This window comes from Rosa rugosa, chromosome 7 (genome assembly GCF_958449725.1).
Source record: "Rosa rugosa chromosome 7, drRosRugo1.1, whole genome shotgun sequence".
NCBI lineage: Eukaryota > Viridiplantae > Streptophyta > Magnoliopsida > Rosales > Rosaceae > Rosa > Rosa rugosa.
The window spans coordinates 23,277,110-23,294,178 of NC_084826.1; the positions used below are offsets into that span (position 1 = coordinate 23,277,110).

The 17,069-nt window shown below is 40.7% G+C and overlaps 2 protein-coding genes across 2 annotated transcripts; both read left to right on the forward strand.

Moving 5' to 3' along the window:
• Positions 1 to 740: 740 nt before the first annotated feature.
• On the forward strand, positions 741 to 4,364 carry LOC133723071 (uncharacterized). The gene has a single exon (XM_062149903.1). The coding sequence runs from the start codon at positions 741 to 743 to the stop codon at positions 4,362 to 4,364; it is 3,624 nt and encodes a 1,207-aa protein (XP_062005887.1).
• Positions 4,365 to 7,212: 2,848 nt separating this feature from the next.
• On the forward strand, positions 7,213 to 11,324 carry LOC133723072 (uncharacterized). The gene is made up of 3 exons (XM_062149904.1): positions 7,213 to 7,854; positions 7,991 to 9,856; positions 9,969 to 11,324. Exons 1-3 carry the CDS (start codon positions 7,213 to 7,215, stop codon positions 11,322 to 11,324), a joined length of 3,864 nt encoding a protein of 1,287 aa, XP_062005888.1.
• Positions 11,325 to 17,069: the final 5,745 nt, after the last annotated feature.

Genomic DNA, 17,069 nt, shown 5'->3' on the forward strand with positions numbered 1-17,069 from the left:
CGGTATTAAATAAGGATAAATCATTTTCAAATAAGTCATTAGAAATTTGTAACCAAGGTATTGATGTTTTTTTTTACTTCATTTTGCTCAAAGAAATAAATATTTTTCACAGATATCCGTGTGTAAAAGCTTTCTAACAAATGTCTGTGACCATGAAGAAACCCTAAGGCACCGCCTCCAACCTGTGCGCTGCCACCCAAAACGCCGTCATTTGCCGGCGACAAAAGTACCAAGCAATGCATCAAGGCTGCATCCTTGTCTGGAATTGCAGAGGTATCGTAAACAATGAAACCCAGCGAGCTCTTGTGGATATCGTACTTGCCAAGAAACCCACCCTAATCTTTCTTTCTGAAACCCTTGCACAGAAGACTACCATTGACTCATTAACGCATAGACTGGGATTCAAGGGGAGTTTCTGTGTGCCTCATGAAGAAGAATCGCAGGGACTTGCCATCTTATAGAGTGAGGATACTCATGTCGATGTGCGTAGCCATTCTCCAAACCACATTGATACTGCTATTGGTAAACCTGGTACCGATTTATGGCGATTTACAGGTCTCTATGGGGTCGCTAACAGAGGTGGACGGGATCATACATGGCAATTAATCAAAACCCTAGCTGCACAAAGATGTCCCTTGCCATGGTTGATGGCTGGAGATTTTAACGAGGTGATGTCACGCAAAGACAAGTCAGGCGGACCTCCTCGAGTTCTGGCAGCAATGACTAAGTTCAGAAGAACGATGACGGCCTGTGGTCTCATTGACATGGGTTTTGTAGGCGGCAGATTCACATGGTCCAATAGACATACGAAAGAAAGGTTAGATCGCGGCTTTCAAACAATCCAATGGCGCAACAAATTTCCATATAGTAGGGTTATCACTCTGAGTCCTTCAGATTCGGATCATTGTCCATTGCTTATTGAAGCCTATAGAGAAAAGCAACTCCGCAGGAAAGTCAAGAAACCGTTTCGTTTTGAAAAGTGTTGGTTTGGCAGGGAAGACTGTGTGAACATTATTAAGCAAGAATGGGCAGTGCCTACTACTGGAAATGCGTTACAGCAACTAGGAAGCAAGACAAAGGCTCTTGGTGACAAATTAATGACCTGGCACCGTACTGAGTACAACAAACACCACACTGAGATGGGGCAAATTCAGGAGAAGCTAAATGACCTCATGAGACAACCTCATTCTCCGCAACTTTATGAAGAACAAAGACAGCTCCATGCTCGTTTTAGTCAGTTACTCACCATCCAGGAAACGTATTGGAGGCAAAGATCTCGTGCCTTATGGTTGAAAGAAGGTGACAGAAACACTGCCTACTTCCACAGAAAGGCAAGTAATAGAAAATCTCGAAACACTATTAAGGGTCTTTTGGATGAACATGGGGTTTGGCAGACTGAACCAAGTGAAGTGCAAAGGCTTTTAATGCTTTATTTTCAGAATATTTTCTCAGCGGAACAGGTTGATGAAGAGGCTATTGAGGCAGTAATTGACTCTACTCCATGCAAAGTGACACAACAGATGAATGAGGCTTTACTACTCCCATACACAGATGAAGAAATTAAGGCAGCCCTTTTCCAGATGCACCCGTCAAAGAGCCCGGGGCCAGATGGGATGTCCCCATTTTTCTACCAAAAGTATTGGCATATTGTCAGTCAGGATGTGTGTGTAGCAGTTAGAGGCTTGCTTGAAAAAGGCGAAATGTGGCTGCAGTCAAACTACACATATCTGTGCTTAATACCAAAACTTCAAGACCCGAAAGAGGCCATGCACTTTCGGCCTATAGCTCTCTGCAATGTTATTTGCAGAATCAGTTCTAAAGTTGTGGCAAATCGACTTAAGGTGTGGCTTCCTGAGATAGTATCTCCTTTGCAAAGTGCTTATGTTCCAGGTAGATTGATTTCGGACAACACTTTAGTGGCAACTGAAGCAGCACACTTCATGCACAAACTGAGACACCAGGAATCAGGTTTCTTCTCTCTAAAACTTGATATAAGTAAAGCCTATGATAGACTTGATTGGACCTTTATTCATGCTATGCTGACGAAACTAGGTTTTGCATCCCAATGGGTACAAATCATTATGAAGTGTGTAACATCCGTGGGCTATTCTATTTTGCTTCATGGGGAACCTTCTCCTCTGATTACCCCTACTCGGGGCATTAGACAGGGAGATCCACTATCACCCTATCTATTCATTTTATGTAGTGAAGGCTTGTCAGCTTTAATCTCAAAGGCAGTGCATCAACATAATATTCAGGGTCTTACCATGTGCCCTCAAGCTCCCACATTGCACCATCTTTTCTTTGCAGATGACAGTTTACTCTTTGGCTCAGCTACAAATGAGGAGTGCTTGCAATACAGAAAAATTTTGAATACTTATGAGAAGGCCTCTGGTCAGAAAGTAAATTTCCAGAAGAGTAGTGTTGTCTTCAGTAATAATGTAAATGTTGACAGACAAAGAGAAATGGCTGCTCTACTAGAAGTCAAGTGTGTCACAGAGCATGATAGATACCTGGGTTTACCTATGAGAGTAGGGAAATCCAAGACTGCTATTTTTGAATACATCAAGGAGAAGCTCACTAAGAAACTTGTGAGTTGGAAAGCGAAAATTCTAAGTGCAGCAGGTAAGAAGATCCTCATAAAAGCAATTGCGCAAACCATGCCCTTATATGCCATGAACTGTTACTTGTTACCTAAAAGCCTTTGTGATGATATCCATCAACTGTGTGCCTCATTCTTTTGGGGAGATACCGATGAGAAAAAGAAAATCCATTGGAGAAGCTGGGAAAAGCTCTGTTTGACCAAGCCTGAAGGTGGCATGGGTTTTAAAAATATATATGCCTACAATCTTGCTATGCTTGCTAAACAGGGATGGAGATTGGTGTCCAACCCACACTCATTGATTGCCAAGCTGTTTAAAGCCCGGTACCACCCCAATAGCTCTTTTTGGGAAGCAGAACTTGGAGACTCTCCATCTTTCTCTTGGAGAAGCATCCTTAATGGAAGGCCAGTCTTAAAACCGGGAGTACAATGGAGCGTTGGTAATGGTTCTCAAGTCAACATCTGGAAAGATAAGTGGATCCCAAACTGCCAACAATTCCTTGTTCATAAACCACCGGATTGTGTTTTTGAACTTGTGTCTGATTTAATTGACTCCAGCACAAGACAATGGATACCCGCTGCCATATATGCCATCTTCCCACCTGTAATTGCTCAACAGGTACTATGTATTCCTCTTAGTAGTAGACATATGGAAGATAAATTGTGTTGGAGCCCGGAAAAGAAGGGTTTCTACTCTGTCAAAACCGCTTATTGGATTGCCAGAACCAAAGTGCTAGAAAATGTGCTTGCTTCCACTTCCCAGGGTAATCCTTTTCAGGAGTTATGGAAAAGGATTTGGCGTGCAAAGGTGCCAGGCAAAGTTAAAATATGCATATGGAGGGCTTGCTCAAATCTGTTACCAACTCGGGCAACCCTAAGCACTAAAGGGTATACTGGTGACCTACACTGTCTCTTATGTCCACATCCATATGAAGACGCTGCACACATCTTCTGTAAGTGCCCCACTGCCATTTCCATTTTAGCTGCACCACCTTTTAACTTGGACAGAAGTCTGTTGCCTAGCATAGATTTCAAGGAATGGATGCTTGATCATGCCTTGCATCTTAAGAATGAAGTTTTTGCTAAGCTCCTGATGGTACTTCATGCCATATGGAAGAACAGAAATGACATGTTTTGGCGTAATACTAGCCAACCTGCAAGTAATTTGGTGTTTAGCTCTCTTGCATGGCTCGCAGAGTTTGCTAAAGGAAATTTAACAGAAAACTCAAAGCAACCAAAGAGTAGGCCTATCTGGAAACCGGCGGCTCGAGGTCAATGGAAACTTAATGTTGATGGAAGCTTCGTACCCCAAATACCTCATGGAGGTGTTGGTGGCATACTGAGAGATGATACAGGGAAGTTCAAAGCTGCTTTCGCATTCCCTATTCAATCAGTTGCCTCAGCAAAGCAGGTCGAACTTTGTGCCATCATGAAAGGCCTTGAAATGGTGAAGGCCCTACAGATTAGTAATGTGGTGATTGAAACGGACTGCCTCGAAGCTGTCTCTGATATTGCAGATAGACACTGCACTCATATTAATGCAGAAGGTCTCATTGATGATATTCGAGGTAACCTTGCCCTGCTGTCCAATGTCATTGTGCAGCATGCCCCCAGATTGTGTAACCAAGTAGCTCACCGTCTAGCCAATGTTGCCTATGAGGCCAGTATGGGTGAATCATGGTTTGATCATCCTCCAGACTATATTCTGGAAGTACTAGAGCATGATTGTAAGAAGCTGGGGTCAGACTGCCCTCCACATTAACTTTATATCTATATATGCTTTATTTCAAAAAAAAAAAGAAAAGGTATTGATGTTTTTCAAAGCTCGTGAGCAACGTACGTAGTAGCTGAATTTCCAGCCTTAACTTACTGTTCTTTAATAATATAGTGACTCTCCAGCTTCTATCATGGACACTTCTATGTAATTTATTTTAATTTACTTGAGAAAATGACATATATCTTGAAAAATTTAGTCCAAATGTATAACATTAAAAATATATTCATAAATCTAGCATGGCTAAAAAAAAAACACAAATAAAAATGATTATCAAGAGGTTAGAGAATCACTATCGCGTTGAATAATAATCAAGGCCGGAGAATTAACAAACTCTAACATGAACCACTAGCACCTAGCTAGACTAATTAATCTTCTCACCTTGAAATATCTACAACTTCCAAGCTCGAAGAAAACCTGGTTATCATCTTCTAACAAAACTCGAGGACTTTGCATAGCCAAAGCGCGGAGAAGCACTTACAGGCAACACCTTCTCTATTTCCTTACTCCTTTGCTATTGTTGTGTTTATATTAATTGAAACAACTTTCACTGTGTTTGGACGAGAAAATTACAAATTCTTAAGAAACTTTAAAATGTTGGAATCTACAACTCCATCAATTAAAATGTCATTAATTACAATTTCCATTGTTTGGTTGTATTTTTTTTGAATTTGGAATGTGTAATAAATTAAGAAAGTTCAAAACAAATTCAAATATTAAAAATAAAAAAAACCTAGTTGTGGAATCTAATAAAGTGATAGGAAGAAACTTTTGCAAGGAAATTCGAAATGACACATTTTTTTATGGAAATTGAAGTGACGCATTCGGACAATCAATTCCTTCAAATTTTTTTTTTCAACAAAGAAATTCGTAATCTCTAAGTTTAGAATGCGAAACGAGATAATTCATATTTAGAAATCATAAATTCCTCATTTTGATTTTAATTTCACCATTTTTTTCCTTCATCGAAACACACCGTTAAAGAATAAAGTAATAGTAGTATGAACTTTAGGTCCACATCGAAGATCATTGAAGTTCAAAAACAAGTTTATTAATTTGTTTTTTTTTTCAGAAACAAGATTTTTTTTTTTAATATTTTAATTTATTTTAAACTTTCTTAATTTATTACCCATTCCAAATTCAAAATGGATACAATCAAACAATGGAAATTGCAGTTAATGAAATTTTAATTGATGGAGTTGTATCTCATCCAAACACAACTAAAAAATAAAGTAGTAAAAAACCCTAAGAGTCCCTTCTCGTGTGAGTTAGGGTTAAGTCTCAAGCTAGGGTTTTGAGAACGGCGAGTACCACCCTGTAGCTGCGCCGCCCGTGTCTCCTCGTGCATGCGGAGGCTCGTCTATCTGTTGGTGTGGCTGTGGTCGGCTGTCGAGTACCTACTGATCGGGATGGAGGATGTTGTGGGGGAGTTTTCACGGCGGCTGGCCATTCATGATGAGGAAGATTTTGAAGTTATTACGGTGGAGGATCCTACAATGCTTATGGCTCGGAGATTTTGGCTTGTTGGTATGGTCCTCTCTAACCGGAGTGTGAACAAGGAGTCTTTTAGAAGTATTCTCAAGAAGATCTGGAGGACGAAGGAGGATTTCTCCATTCTTGCTTGGGAAGGTTCGGACAGATTCGTCTTCTCGTTTAAGACAGAGGGTGATAGGCAAAGGGTTCTTAACCGCAGTCCTTGGTCTTTTGACAATGCGTTGTTGGCTTTAGCCCCATCGGATGGCCTCATGAACCCAGGTGAAGTCTCTTTACTGGTACAGAATTTTTGGATTAGGGCTACAGGCCTTCCCCCAGCTTTTCTTACGGAGGAGACAGGTCAGAAGATTGGCAGGAGCATTGGGGACTATGTGAGTACTGATCGGGGATCTGTAAGTGATGGTACGGGTAGTTTTCTACGTATTAGAGTGGGTCTGAAGACATGCGTACCCCTGAGGAAAGGAATTCGGCTGCAACTTGGCCCGAGGGATGGGTCGTTATGTACGGTGAAATTCGAGTACGAGCATCTTCGTCACTTTTGCCTCTACTGTGGATTACTAGATCATGTTGGGGCTACCTGTGCGGCTCGATTAGAAGGACGACTTACGGAGATGAAGTTTGGACGTTGGAGGACGTTATCTAAGGATGTGTTTTCCATTGATCCTCATGGCCAACTACAAGGTCGTTCTTTTGGCCTAAATGTTGGAAAGAAGACGTGGTCTATGAAAGCTCCTGATATCCCGGTTTGCGGAGTGGTACGTGATCGGGAGGAAGGGGAGGATGGGGAATTACTGGTAGAAAGAAGTGAAGGAGGCCTGAATGGGATTGAACAGATGGGTGTGTCTAAAAGAAGGAAGCTAACATGGGTTGGTTTTGTCCCGCAGCACAGTGTGGTTGATGAGGTGATTATGAGTGATGCCCCACAAGTCTTAATGAATCCGGAAATTGGGTGTGTTAATTCATCGAGCTTATTTGAAGTCCCGGTTCTGGAAGATGTAGCTCCAGGACAAAAGAGAGTATCTAATTCTCTTAATAAAGTGGGTACTAAAGTAGGCGACAAGGGTAAAGCTGTGGCTCCACTTACTCAGGTAGGGAGGAAGACAGGAAGTGGAAAAGGCAAAAAAGGGGCTGGCAATGTGGAGTTTGACCAGAAACAGAAGCAAATTTCTTCCTCAAAGCGTGGGAAAGCAAAAGGGTTTGTTCTGTCTTGCTCACCAAGTAAACGACTGCTGCTTGCTTCGCCCAAGAAAGGCTCCAAGAATGGTACGGTGAAGGGAAATTCTAGTTCTACTGAGATGGGAACTGAAGTGGTGGGACCCGAGGAGCGGGCCCACCACAAACAATGATTATCCTCAGCTGGAATGTGCGCGGGCTTGGGAACCCGTCCACATTCAATGCCCTCAAGAAACTACTGAGGGTTCAAGATCCCGACTTAGTTTTCCTAATGGAGACTAAGAAGAAGGAAGATGCAATGGCGAGATTATGCAGTTCTCTAGGCTATAATAATTATAAGATTGTTGACAGAACAAGAGAAAAGGGAGGCGGGCTAGCTCTGTTATGGAAGGATGGTTTAACTGTAGAGGTTGTGGATTCGAGTCCCGGTTTCATAGATGGTATTGTGTTATGTAATGGGAAGAGGCTGCGAGTGACTGGTTTCTATGGTCATCCGACAACGGGAGAGAGGCATCACTCTTGGGAGGTTATACGGCGACTGGCTCACTCTCTGACAACGGATGATTGGATCATTTTTGGTGATTTTAATGAAATTCTGAGGGATGAAGAAAAAAGTGTTGGGCGGCTCCGTCCCATGTGTCAGATGGAGAGGTTTGGAGAGGTAGTAAATGAATGTGGCTTTAAGGAAGTGGAGTTTACAGGGCCTACTTTTACTTGGAGTAATGGTACGATTGCAGAAAGATTAGACCGGGGTTTTTTGAATCCTACTGCGACGATTTCTTATCCTAATGCTCATGTTTTTCATTTGGAGGTCGGAGCGAGTGACCATCTACCTTTGCTATTTGATTTATTAGGAGTGGGGTTACCAAAAAGACAGCGTTCTAAACGACGGTTTTTTTTTCGAAAGTTTTTGGGTGAAAGAAGAACAGTGTGGCGCTATAGTGCAGGAGACTTGGGAGATGAAGGCATCAGATTCTCTCTATTCTAAACTACAGTTTTGTGCTGAGAGACTGCAAGAATGGAATTCGAAGGTGGTCGGTCATATCCCCAGAAAGATTGCAGCACTGAAAACGTTGTTGCAAAACTTTCCAATTGATGCATGCTCTGAAGCTGATAGAAGACAGCGTAAAGTGATTAAACATGAGATAGAAAAATATGCTGAATATGAGGAGTCTCTTTGGAAACAAAAATCCCGAATTCAATGGTTACAAGAAGGGGATCAGAACACCAAATATTTCCATGCGGTGGCTAAGGGACGTGGTCAACAAAATAAAATACAAGGTGTTTGTGATGAAACTGGGGCCTGGTGTGAGGATATGGAAGCTATTCAAAATGCTTTTGTGACCTACTTCTCTAACCTGTACATATCGGAGGGATGCAATAACTTGGAGTTAGTTCTCGATACGATCCCAAGAAGAGTTACAGAGGAAGTAAATAGTAAGCTGCTTGGAAGGTTTGAAAGATGGGAAGTAGAGTTGGCTTTGAAACATATGGGGGCGACAAAATCGCCTGGTTTGGATGGGATGTCAGCTCTGTTTTTCAAATCCTTTTGGCCTGTGGTAGGGGATGCAGTCTGTGAGTTTTGTTTGGGTGTTCTGAATGACGGAAAGGAGTTAGAAGAGTTTAATCATACTCTTATCTCTCTGATTCCAAAAATCTCAAACCCAAAGAGTGTGACAGAGTTTCGTCCCATAAGTCTCTGCTCCACAGTTTATAAATTCATCTCAAAAACTTTAGCTAACAGGTTGAAGAAGCATCTGCCAGATATTATTTCCAGCACTCAAAGCGCTTTTGTTCCAGGTCGGAATATTCAAGATAACGTTATTGCAGCATTTGAAACTGTTCACAGCATCCGTATTAAGAAGACCACTCAGGAGCCAAAGATGGTGCTGAAATTAGACATTAGCAAAGCGTATGATAGGGTGGAGTGGCTTTTCCTTGAAGAAGTGATGAAGAAGTTAGGGTTTGCCAACAGGTGGGTTTCTCTAGTTATGAAATGTGTTCAGTCAGTTTCTTTCTCAATTCTTTGGAAAGGTCAACCGGTTGGACACTTTACACCAACTAGAGGCATTCGTCAGGGCGGTCCTTTGTCCCCGTATCTTTTTCTCCTCGTATCTGAAGGTTTGTCAGGTCTGTTACATCGTGCAGATGAAGTGGGAATGATTCATGGGGTTAAAGTTGCCCCTTCTGCACCATCTATTTCTCACCTCCTATTCGCAGATGATAGTTTGCTCTTTGTGAATGCTAACATCCAGGATTGTATCTCCCTGAAGCAATGCTTGTTATTGTATGAGAGTGCAGCTGGACAGAGGATTAACTTTCAAAAATCGGCGTTGTCTTTTGGTCCTAATGTCCCTGAAAATTTGCAAGTGGAGTTACAAGAGTTTCTAAATGTTCCGGTGGTGGATTTCCATGAAAAATATCTGGGGCTCCCAACATCAATTGGTAGAAATAAAACAGATGTTTTTCGGAAGCTGAACGAAAGACTGGATAGGCAGTTGCAAGGTTGGCAAGGGAAGTTCCTCTCAAAAGCGGGTAAGCTTGTTTTAATTAAAGCAGTGGCTCAAGCTATTCCCACTTATTCCATGCTCGTGTTCCAATTGCCAATTGGGGTGTGTAAGAAATTCCAGTCTAAGGTGAGCAAATTCTGGTGGGGCAAGAGCGGTGGGGTGAGAGGTATTCACTGGAGCAGTTGGGAGCGTTTATGTACAAGTAAGGAGGCAGGAGGTTTAGGTGTCCGAGACCTCAGGGCCTTTAATCAGTCGATGCTTGCAAAAACAGTATGGCGTATCTTCTGGGGTAGATCTTCTTTGGTAAGTGAGTTTTTGCAGGCAAAATATTTTCCGCAGACTTGTTTCCTACATGCATGCTTCTTTGGGGACTACTCCCTCAGCAGTGTGGAGAGGGCTATTGTGGGGTAAGCAGGTGCTTGATCAGGGGACTAGATGGCGCATTGGTAATGGAAGGAGGGTTCGCATAAAGGGAGATCGATGGCTACCAACCCCATCAAGTTTTAAAGTTATCTCTTCTTTGCCTATACCAGATGCTTGGACTGTGGAACACCTTTTGACGGAATCGGGAGCATGGAACGTCCCTCTAATTCAATCACTCTTTCTTGCACATGAAGCTGAGACAATACTGGCAATGCCTTTGGGTTTGAGATCGATCCCAGATAAACTCGTTTGGCATTTCACTAAGAATGGTAACTTTACAGTTAAAACTGGTTACTGGGTAGCTCGTGCATTGCAGGAAAAGAAGAATGGGAGCATTGCCGGGTGTAGTACCTCTAGGGTTCCAGAGGTGTGGAAGAAGGTTTGGAAGCTTCATGTTCCAAGCAAGATCAACTTATTACTTTGGAGGGCTTTTCACAATTTCCTCCCGTGTGGTCAAAACTTACAGCAAAGGAGAATAACTATGGATGGAACGTGTTGGCAATGCGGGGCTGCTTGTGAGTCTACTCTTCATGTTTTTTGGGAATGCCCTGCAGCGAGAAATGTTTGGAAGCTGACCTTTTTAAGTGAAGTTTGTAAAACATGGAAGGAACCTTCTGTCATGGATTTATTCTCACATGTTTCGAGTATAGCTGTCGGTAATGATTTGGCTCTCTTTGGCTTTATAATCTGGTGGTTGTGGCGGAATAGGAATTTGCAGCGACATGGGGAGAAGACTATGCATTCTGAGGGTCTTGTTCAAGCTGCAACGGAGTGGCAGCTGCAATTTTGTTCTGCTATTGCACAGACGCCACCAACAAGATTGCATGAAGGGTCAACGTATCAGGAGGTTGTGAACTGGAACACGCCAGCACGAGGCTTTTTAAAGATGAATTTTGATGGGGCTACAGATGTAAAAAATGGAGTAAGTGGAATTGGGGCTGTCTTTCGGGATCATGAGGGTACGCTAAAAGGTGCTGTGGCTGCTCCATTGGTAGGTAATATATCTCCCAGAGCGGTGGAGTCATTAGCATTATTGCATGGTCTTCGATATGCCTTACATGTTGGTTTTACTAAATTAGAGGTGGAAGGGGATGCTCTGACAGTATTGAATACGTTGCATGACAAACATGACGACCTGAGTTCGGAGGGACATATTCTCGATGAAGTTAAACAGTTATTTCAGTTTTTTAGTTTTTGTAGTTGGCATTTTGTGAGACGTGATTGCAATAAAGTTGCACATCGTCTTGCAAAGGAAGCATTGCAGTTGAGTCACCCTTTTGTGTGTTTGGAGTCGGGGCCGATTTGGCTCCACCAGTGTGTCAGTATAGACTTCGAGTGTGAAGTCTGAAGTGGACAGAGTACTTCTGTCTATGAAGCTCTTGATCCATCCTCATTGTAATCTTCGTTTATTTAATGAAGTTATTCATTTGATCAAAAAATAAAATAAAAAATAAAGTAGTAATATGCATTTTCTATCCACACCCAAGATCATTGAAGTCTAGCATGCCTCTGCCTCCTTCATAACCAAATGGATAATAGAAAGACTGGTAGTTTATGAAATAACAACGATTGTCATTGATCTCAATAACTAAGATCTTTAACAACTGACTTTTAATGACCCTGCCAAAATAAGTGATTTCCGAAAGAAATATATTGAATTCACAGGTTTTAACATGTAGAAATTTTTAGAATGTGAGTTTAAGATTCATCTCTTGGAGAGGAAAACCTAACCCTAAATTTTAAGGTATGAGAGAAATCTAAAAATAAATAAATTGCTTTAGGAAATCAAAAATTGGGAGAGAATGAGTTGTACTTTTATTGATAATAAGGGCCTCTTTATATAAAGGAACACAAGCAAAGAATCTGCGTTTTACAAGGAAACCGAATCGTACAATGATTGAAATATCTCTGTAGATATCGATAAGACTAACACTATTACAACACAAGTAATCAGAGTTTAGGCCATAACACAAACTAGATGTCCTCGCCCAAACGTGGTGCTCCTCTCGTTGTCTCATGAAAAACCTTACCAAGTAACAAAAACCCAGTGGGACAAAAATAACCTTAGTCGAAGGAGAAAAAGAGTACAACACACCCTTCACATTTTGAGAACATACATGTAGACATATCCCCCTGATGTCTGCATCTCCCCACGATGACTACGATCATAGGAGTTCAGATAACTTCTACAAACCGATGCTACCAACAGTTTTCTCGAAAGTGGATTTAGGCAATGACTTAGTGAACAAGTCTGCCACATTGTTCTCAGAATGAACCTGGTTCACTTTGATCTTGAGGAGAGTCTGTTGTTGCTGATTATGCTTGGTGTACGTTGTCCCCTTTGATGTAGCCTTGCTTCATTTGTTCAATGCAAGTAGCATTATCCTCATAAATTCTCATAGCTAGGCTCATCTGTGGTAGACTTCAAACAATAATTGCTTCGAACATGCGTAATTATGGATCTAACCATATACATTCGCGAACAGCTTCGTGAAGAGCAATAATCTCTGCATGGTTTGAAGATGTAGCGACTAGGGTATGTTTTGTAGACCTCCAAGATATTGAGGTCTTTCCCATGGTGAACACATAACTAGTTTGAAAACGACCTTTGTGTGGGTTAGAGAGATACCCAGCATCAACAAAACCTTCCAAAACGCTAATGTCATTTTGAGATGGGGATAGGCAACGCAGGCTGGTGTTGGCGGTGTTCCTAGTGTGTGATCGGTCCGAATTCATCATCTCTCTATAGGGATAGAATAAGCCCATATCAATCGTACCACTCAAGTATCGAAAGATATCCTTTACACCAGTCTAATGGTATCGTGTTGGCGCATAACTATATCTAGCTAACAAGTTCGTTGCAAATGAGATGTCCGGTCTTGTGCATCGAGCTAAGTACAATAATGCGCCTATTGCACTCAAGTAGGACACTTCTTGCTCTAGCACATCTGCTCATCATCTTTCGGACTAAGAGGATCTTTTTTTAAGATCAAGTCTACGGATGACCATGGGAGTGCTTCAAGGCTTGACATTGTCAAAACGCCTAAACATCCAACACGGTGCTCAAGTTCGATCCAAACTGAGGAAAACCGTGTTCTCCCAAGATCCTTCATCTCAAACTCGAATTTTAAGTGTTCAGCGGTTTCCCTTAACTCTTTAAGGGCTTTTAATGAAGATCATGTCATCAACATGAACCGCGATAGAATCCGAAAATTATCATGGAAACGCGTGGGCATAGTTCGTCATTAACATATCCCTTCCCAATCAAGTAGTCATTTTAGTGAGCATTTCAACCTTATTGCAAACACGCTACGTGGTCTAGTGCCACTTGACTAGGGCAAATGAAGTCTACCAAGAACCTTCACATATATTCTATATCTAGATCCCCATAAAGATACTTAGTGACTACATTCGTAAACTACATGTTCAATTACTCGAAAACTACCAAACTAACAAGGTAGTGGAGATCTCTGATGCCAAATTGCTTCTAACTTGATCTTGCTGAGCCACTAAATCACCAAATTTGCACAAAGGCTTCACAACATTATAACTCTTCGGCGGTGTCAGCAAATAATTGTCCAAGGTGGCCTTGGTACTAGGCGAAGTTTCTACAGTTTTTAGTCTTTTCAAGTTTTCATTTCTCCTAGACTTCAAAGCAGGTGACACAGGCTTTCGTTTATTCAAACCTAAAAACTGTAATTGCACACAAAGTGAAAGAAACCTACTGAATACAAACTGTTTCCTCTAAACAATAAAGGAATTGATCTATAGGGCTATTCGTGTTTTAACCTAGTTGAAGAAAGCCTGTTCACTGAGAAACGCCCAATTCGAACAAAACTAATATGGAATTCTTCTAATAATTGCATGAAGAAAACAAAACACGATCGAATTTTTGAATGTGATGTGACTCTTGTGAATCTCTAGGGTTTTGTAATACGAGTTGGATCGGGAGCCCAAACCTGATTGATGTGCAACGAAGGAGCGAACCAGACTCCATGGTGGAAAGCGCGGAGTCCCAATGCGATCGACGAAAGCTAGAAATCGATGGGTTTAAGCTTACCCATACATATAGAAGTTGGGGTATTTACCGATCTGGGGTCTTCTTCATCATGGAGTAAGAAAGAGATTTTTGTTAATTTTCTCCAATTGCCAAGTGATAGACTCACTGAGAGAGGAGTCAGTAGCGAAGGGTCGGGCAAGTTATAACTTGAAGTCCTTTCATTTAGATTTTCAATGCAACGATTATGAAAGTAAATACAACAACTTTATCACTTTTTGGATTTCGATAGATTAAATATAAGGATTTCTTATATTCTTTGCACATGCAAAGAGCCAAACGCAAGGACTTGCAATATTCTGTAGTTACCACCATCAAATGCAAGGAATTTTAACTCCTTGTATTACAACCCGTTGCATATAAAGATAAAAGGAAAACACATTACCATTTGTCTTTGAAAGAAGCAGAGCCAAATGAGATTAGATGACTGGAGAAATTCATGTTATAGCAGCAACGTTCCATTTGAGCCCAAATTAGTGAAAGTGAAAGCAAAAGCAAAGCTTTTGGTTATCTTCTTTCCTAAGCTTTTAGTGTATGCACTCAATGTGCCTTATCTACTCTAGGTTGGCAGCGAGTTTTTGGCCTCGTCAAATGGTTGTTACCGCCTAGTGGGAGGATGAAGCTAAGTGTCGTCGGATTTATCATCTGGCGGCAACATAGTAGGGAAGCTGTGCTAAAGCAGGTATTTATGCTAGGTTGTACGCGGGGTACATGTAGTGTTATCTTTCCGCTATGTCACTGCTATGTTAAAGCAAATGGAGTAGCTATTGCACTCTTTGCTAGTTGGTGCTTGTTAGAATACAAGTCTCCTGTAGAGATTTCTGATATTATTTCGGAAAATTTTCTAGATGCTTATGGTAATCAGGGGTTTAGGCTCAATGTCCCCCCTTGTATTCGACAGTTTCATTAATCAAGGCTTGAGGGCAGCTCCACCAGCCCTTCATTCAAAAAAAAAAAAAAAAACTTACAGATACAAAAGAAAAGATTGTCACACTCCAAACCCTGTGTCGGTGGATTTTAAGCACCTAACACTGAATCCGAGGTATGAGTGTTACAAAGAAGAATGTTCCTTCTAGGCTCTTCATTCTAGGCTTGTCTAATCCCTTTCCAGCTCGACAAACTCTTAGACTTCTCTACAAAAGATATCAGAGATGGGTGGGTGAGCAAAATCATGCTATATAGTATGCCAATGAAGCTATGTAGTTTTACTTGTATCATCAAATGATATACAATATCCCAAATACCATCGCATCACATTATCCCTTCTTATTGGTTATCCTTCAATTTAGTGACCCCCATGGGCACTTATTTGCAATTTCCGCCTTATACCTCCATGTGACGCATCCTTAACTTAGCATAACCAATCAAGAAGTTCTTATGCTCCATGAATAATCTCAGTCATCAATTTCGTATGATATTATATACATATATAAATCCCATCTCAAAAATAAAATGTTAATTCACTTCAAAAAGAGACAAGAATTTTAGAAATAGATATGAAATTTGTAACACATTACATAAGCCACTAACCTCAACAATACAAATCGCCTCCTAGAATACCGATCATAAACCGAGCCTCTTAATACAAGATTTTTAGAAATAACTGTTTGATCTAATCAAACCTCATGATGAATTTGTAGTTTTTCACGGATTCAAAATCAGAGCACGAATTAAAATTTATGATATGCCGAAGTTTTAGAGAGAGAAACTATTTTGAAAAAAAAGGTACGGTAGAATAAAATGGGCTAAATCCTATATTTAGGGAAACCATGTGTCACCCATCCATGACATTTTAGACACATGGTTGACAAGGTCAACAAATGAACAACGCACCTATAACCTTGTGCAACTTATCACTCAAAGACAAAACCTCCAATTAACCACTTAACATGTGTCTGGTGACTATCCAAAGTAGCTGATGTCATCATCCACATACTGATCCTTCTTTACACGCACAACACACGTTTTCACACTATCCCAATCACAAAGTGCCGCGTCTGCATTTAATTTCCTCTAATTAAACTTCAAAAGTTCTAGAAAAATAGTACGGAAATCCAAAAGAATCACCGAAAAATACTGTGAACTCGTGGTGACTTCTACTTTCATTTTCCAACCTCGAAAATAAAATTTGAGTAAATTCAAAATTTGAGATCTCACAAAGATAGACTGAGACCTCAATGGGATAAAAGTCACTAGTCTGATTTGCGTACGCGTCATTCAGCTAAACTTCTACAGTTTTGCATCTTTTTCTTTTGCTGGACGTTTTTTTTTGTTTTTTTTTAAATATCTTAATCTTTCTTTTTAACATATATATATATATATATATATATATATATATATATATATATGAGGTATTCCTCAAACTGTGGCCCAAGGCAATCACCTTGGTTGCCTTGGTCGTGGGCTGGCCCTGACTGCACTTTATTAGAAGTCTTTTGGTATAAGCTACATCTTGCATGCGTACCATAGTTGCGTGGTTAAGTGAGTTACTGGCTTTGGGATGTGATAGCTTTTATAGGTGTAATTGTTTTGCATATTCAATTTCAAGAAGTGTGCATCATTTCTCTTGTAATGGAAAGAGTCAAACAGATGTAGTACATCAATATATTGGCTTTCCTTACTTCAGATGAGAACTATAATTTGATTTTTCTTACCTCTGGAGACTAGAAGTATAATGATCGGGGTTTGTACAATGAAGAATATAGTTGCAAAGTAATGGTCATGAACATGGGCAGTTGCGCGCCATTGTAGCAGTTTTAAGGATAATCCAAGCTTCAGCCTTGAGAACGCAGATTCTAACATGTTCCTATATATTGGCCTTTTTCTTTTCTCATTATTGTTTTGGCAAATTTTCAAAGGAAAATGAATGCAGCCAGACACCTATTAGTTGACTCCGTAACACAAAATGATTCAGCAAGAGTATGATGAGCATAAGAACACTGTCGTATCTAATTAACCAAACCAAAAAACAAAGCAAGAATAATTTGTCGTCTTATGTACGCAGCAAGTTTGACTTCTGCATTCGTATCCATTAAT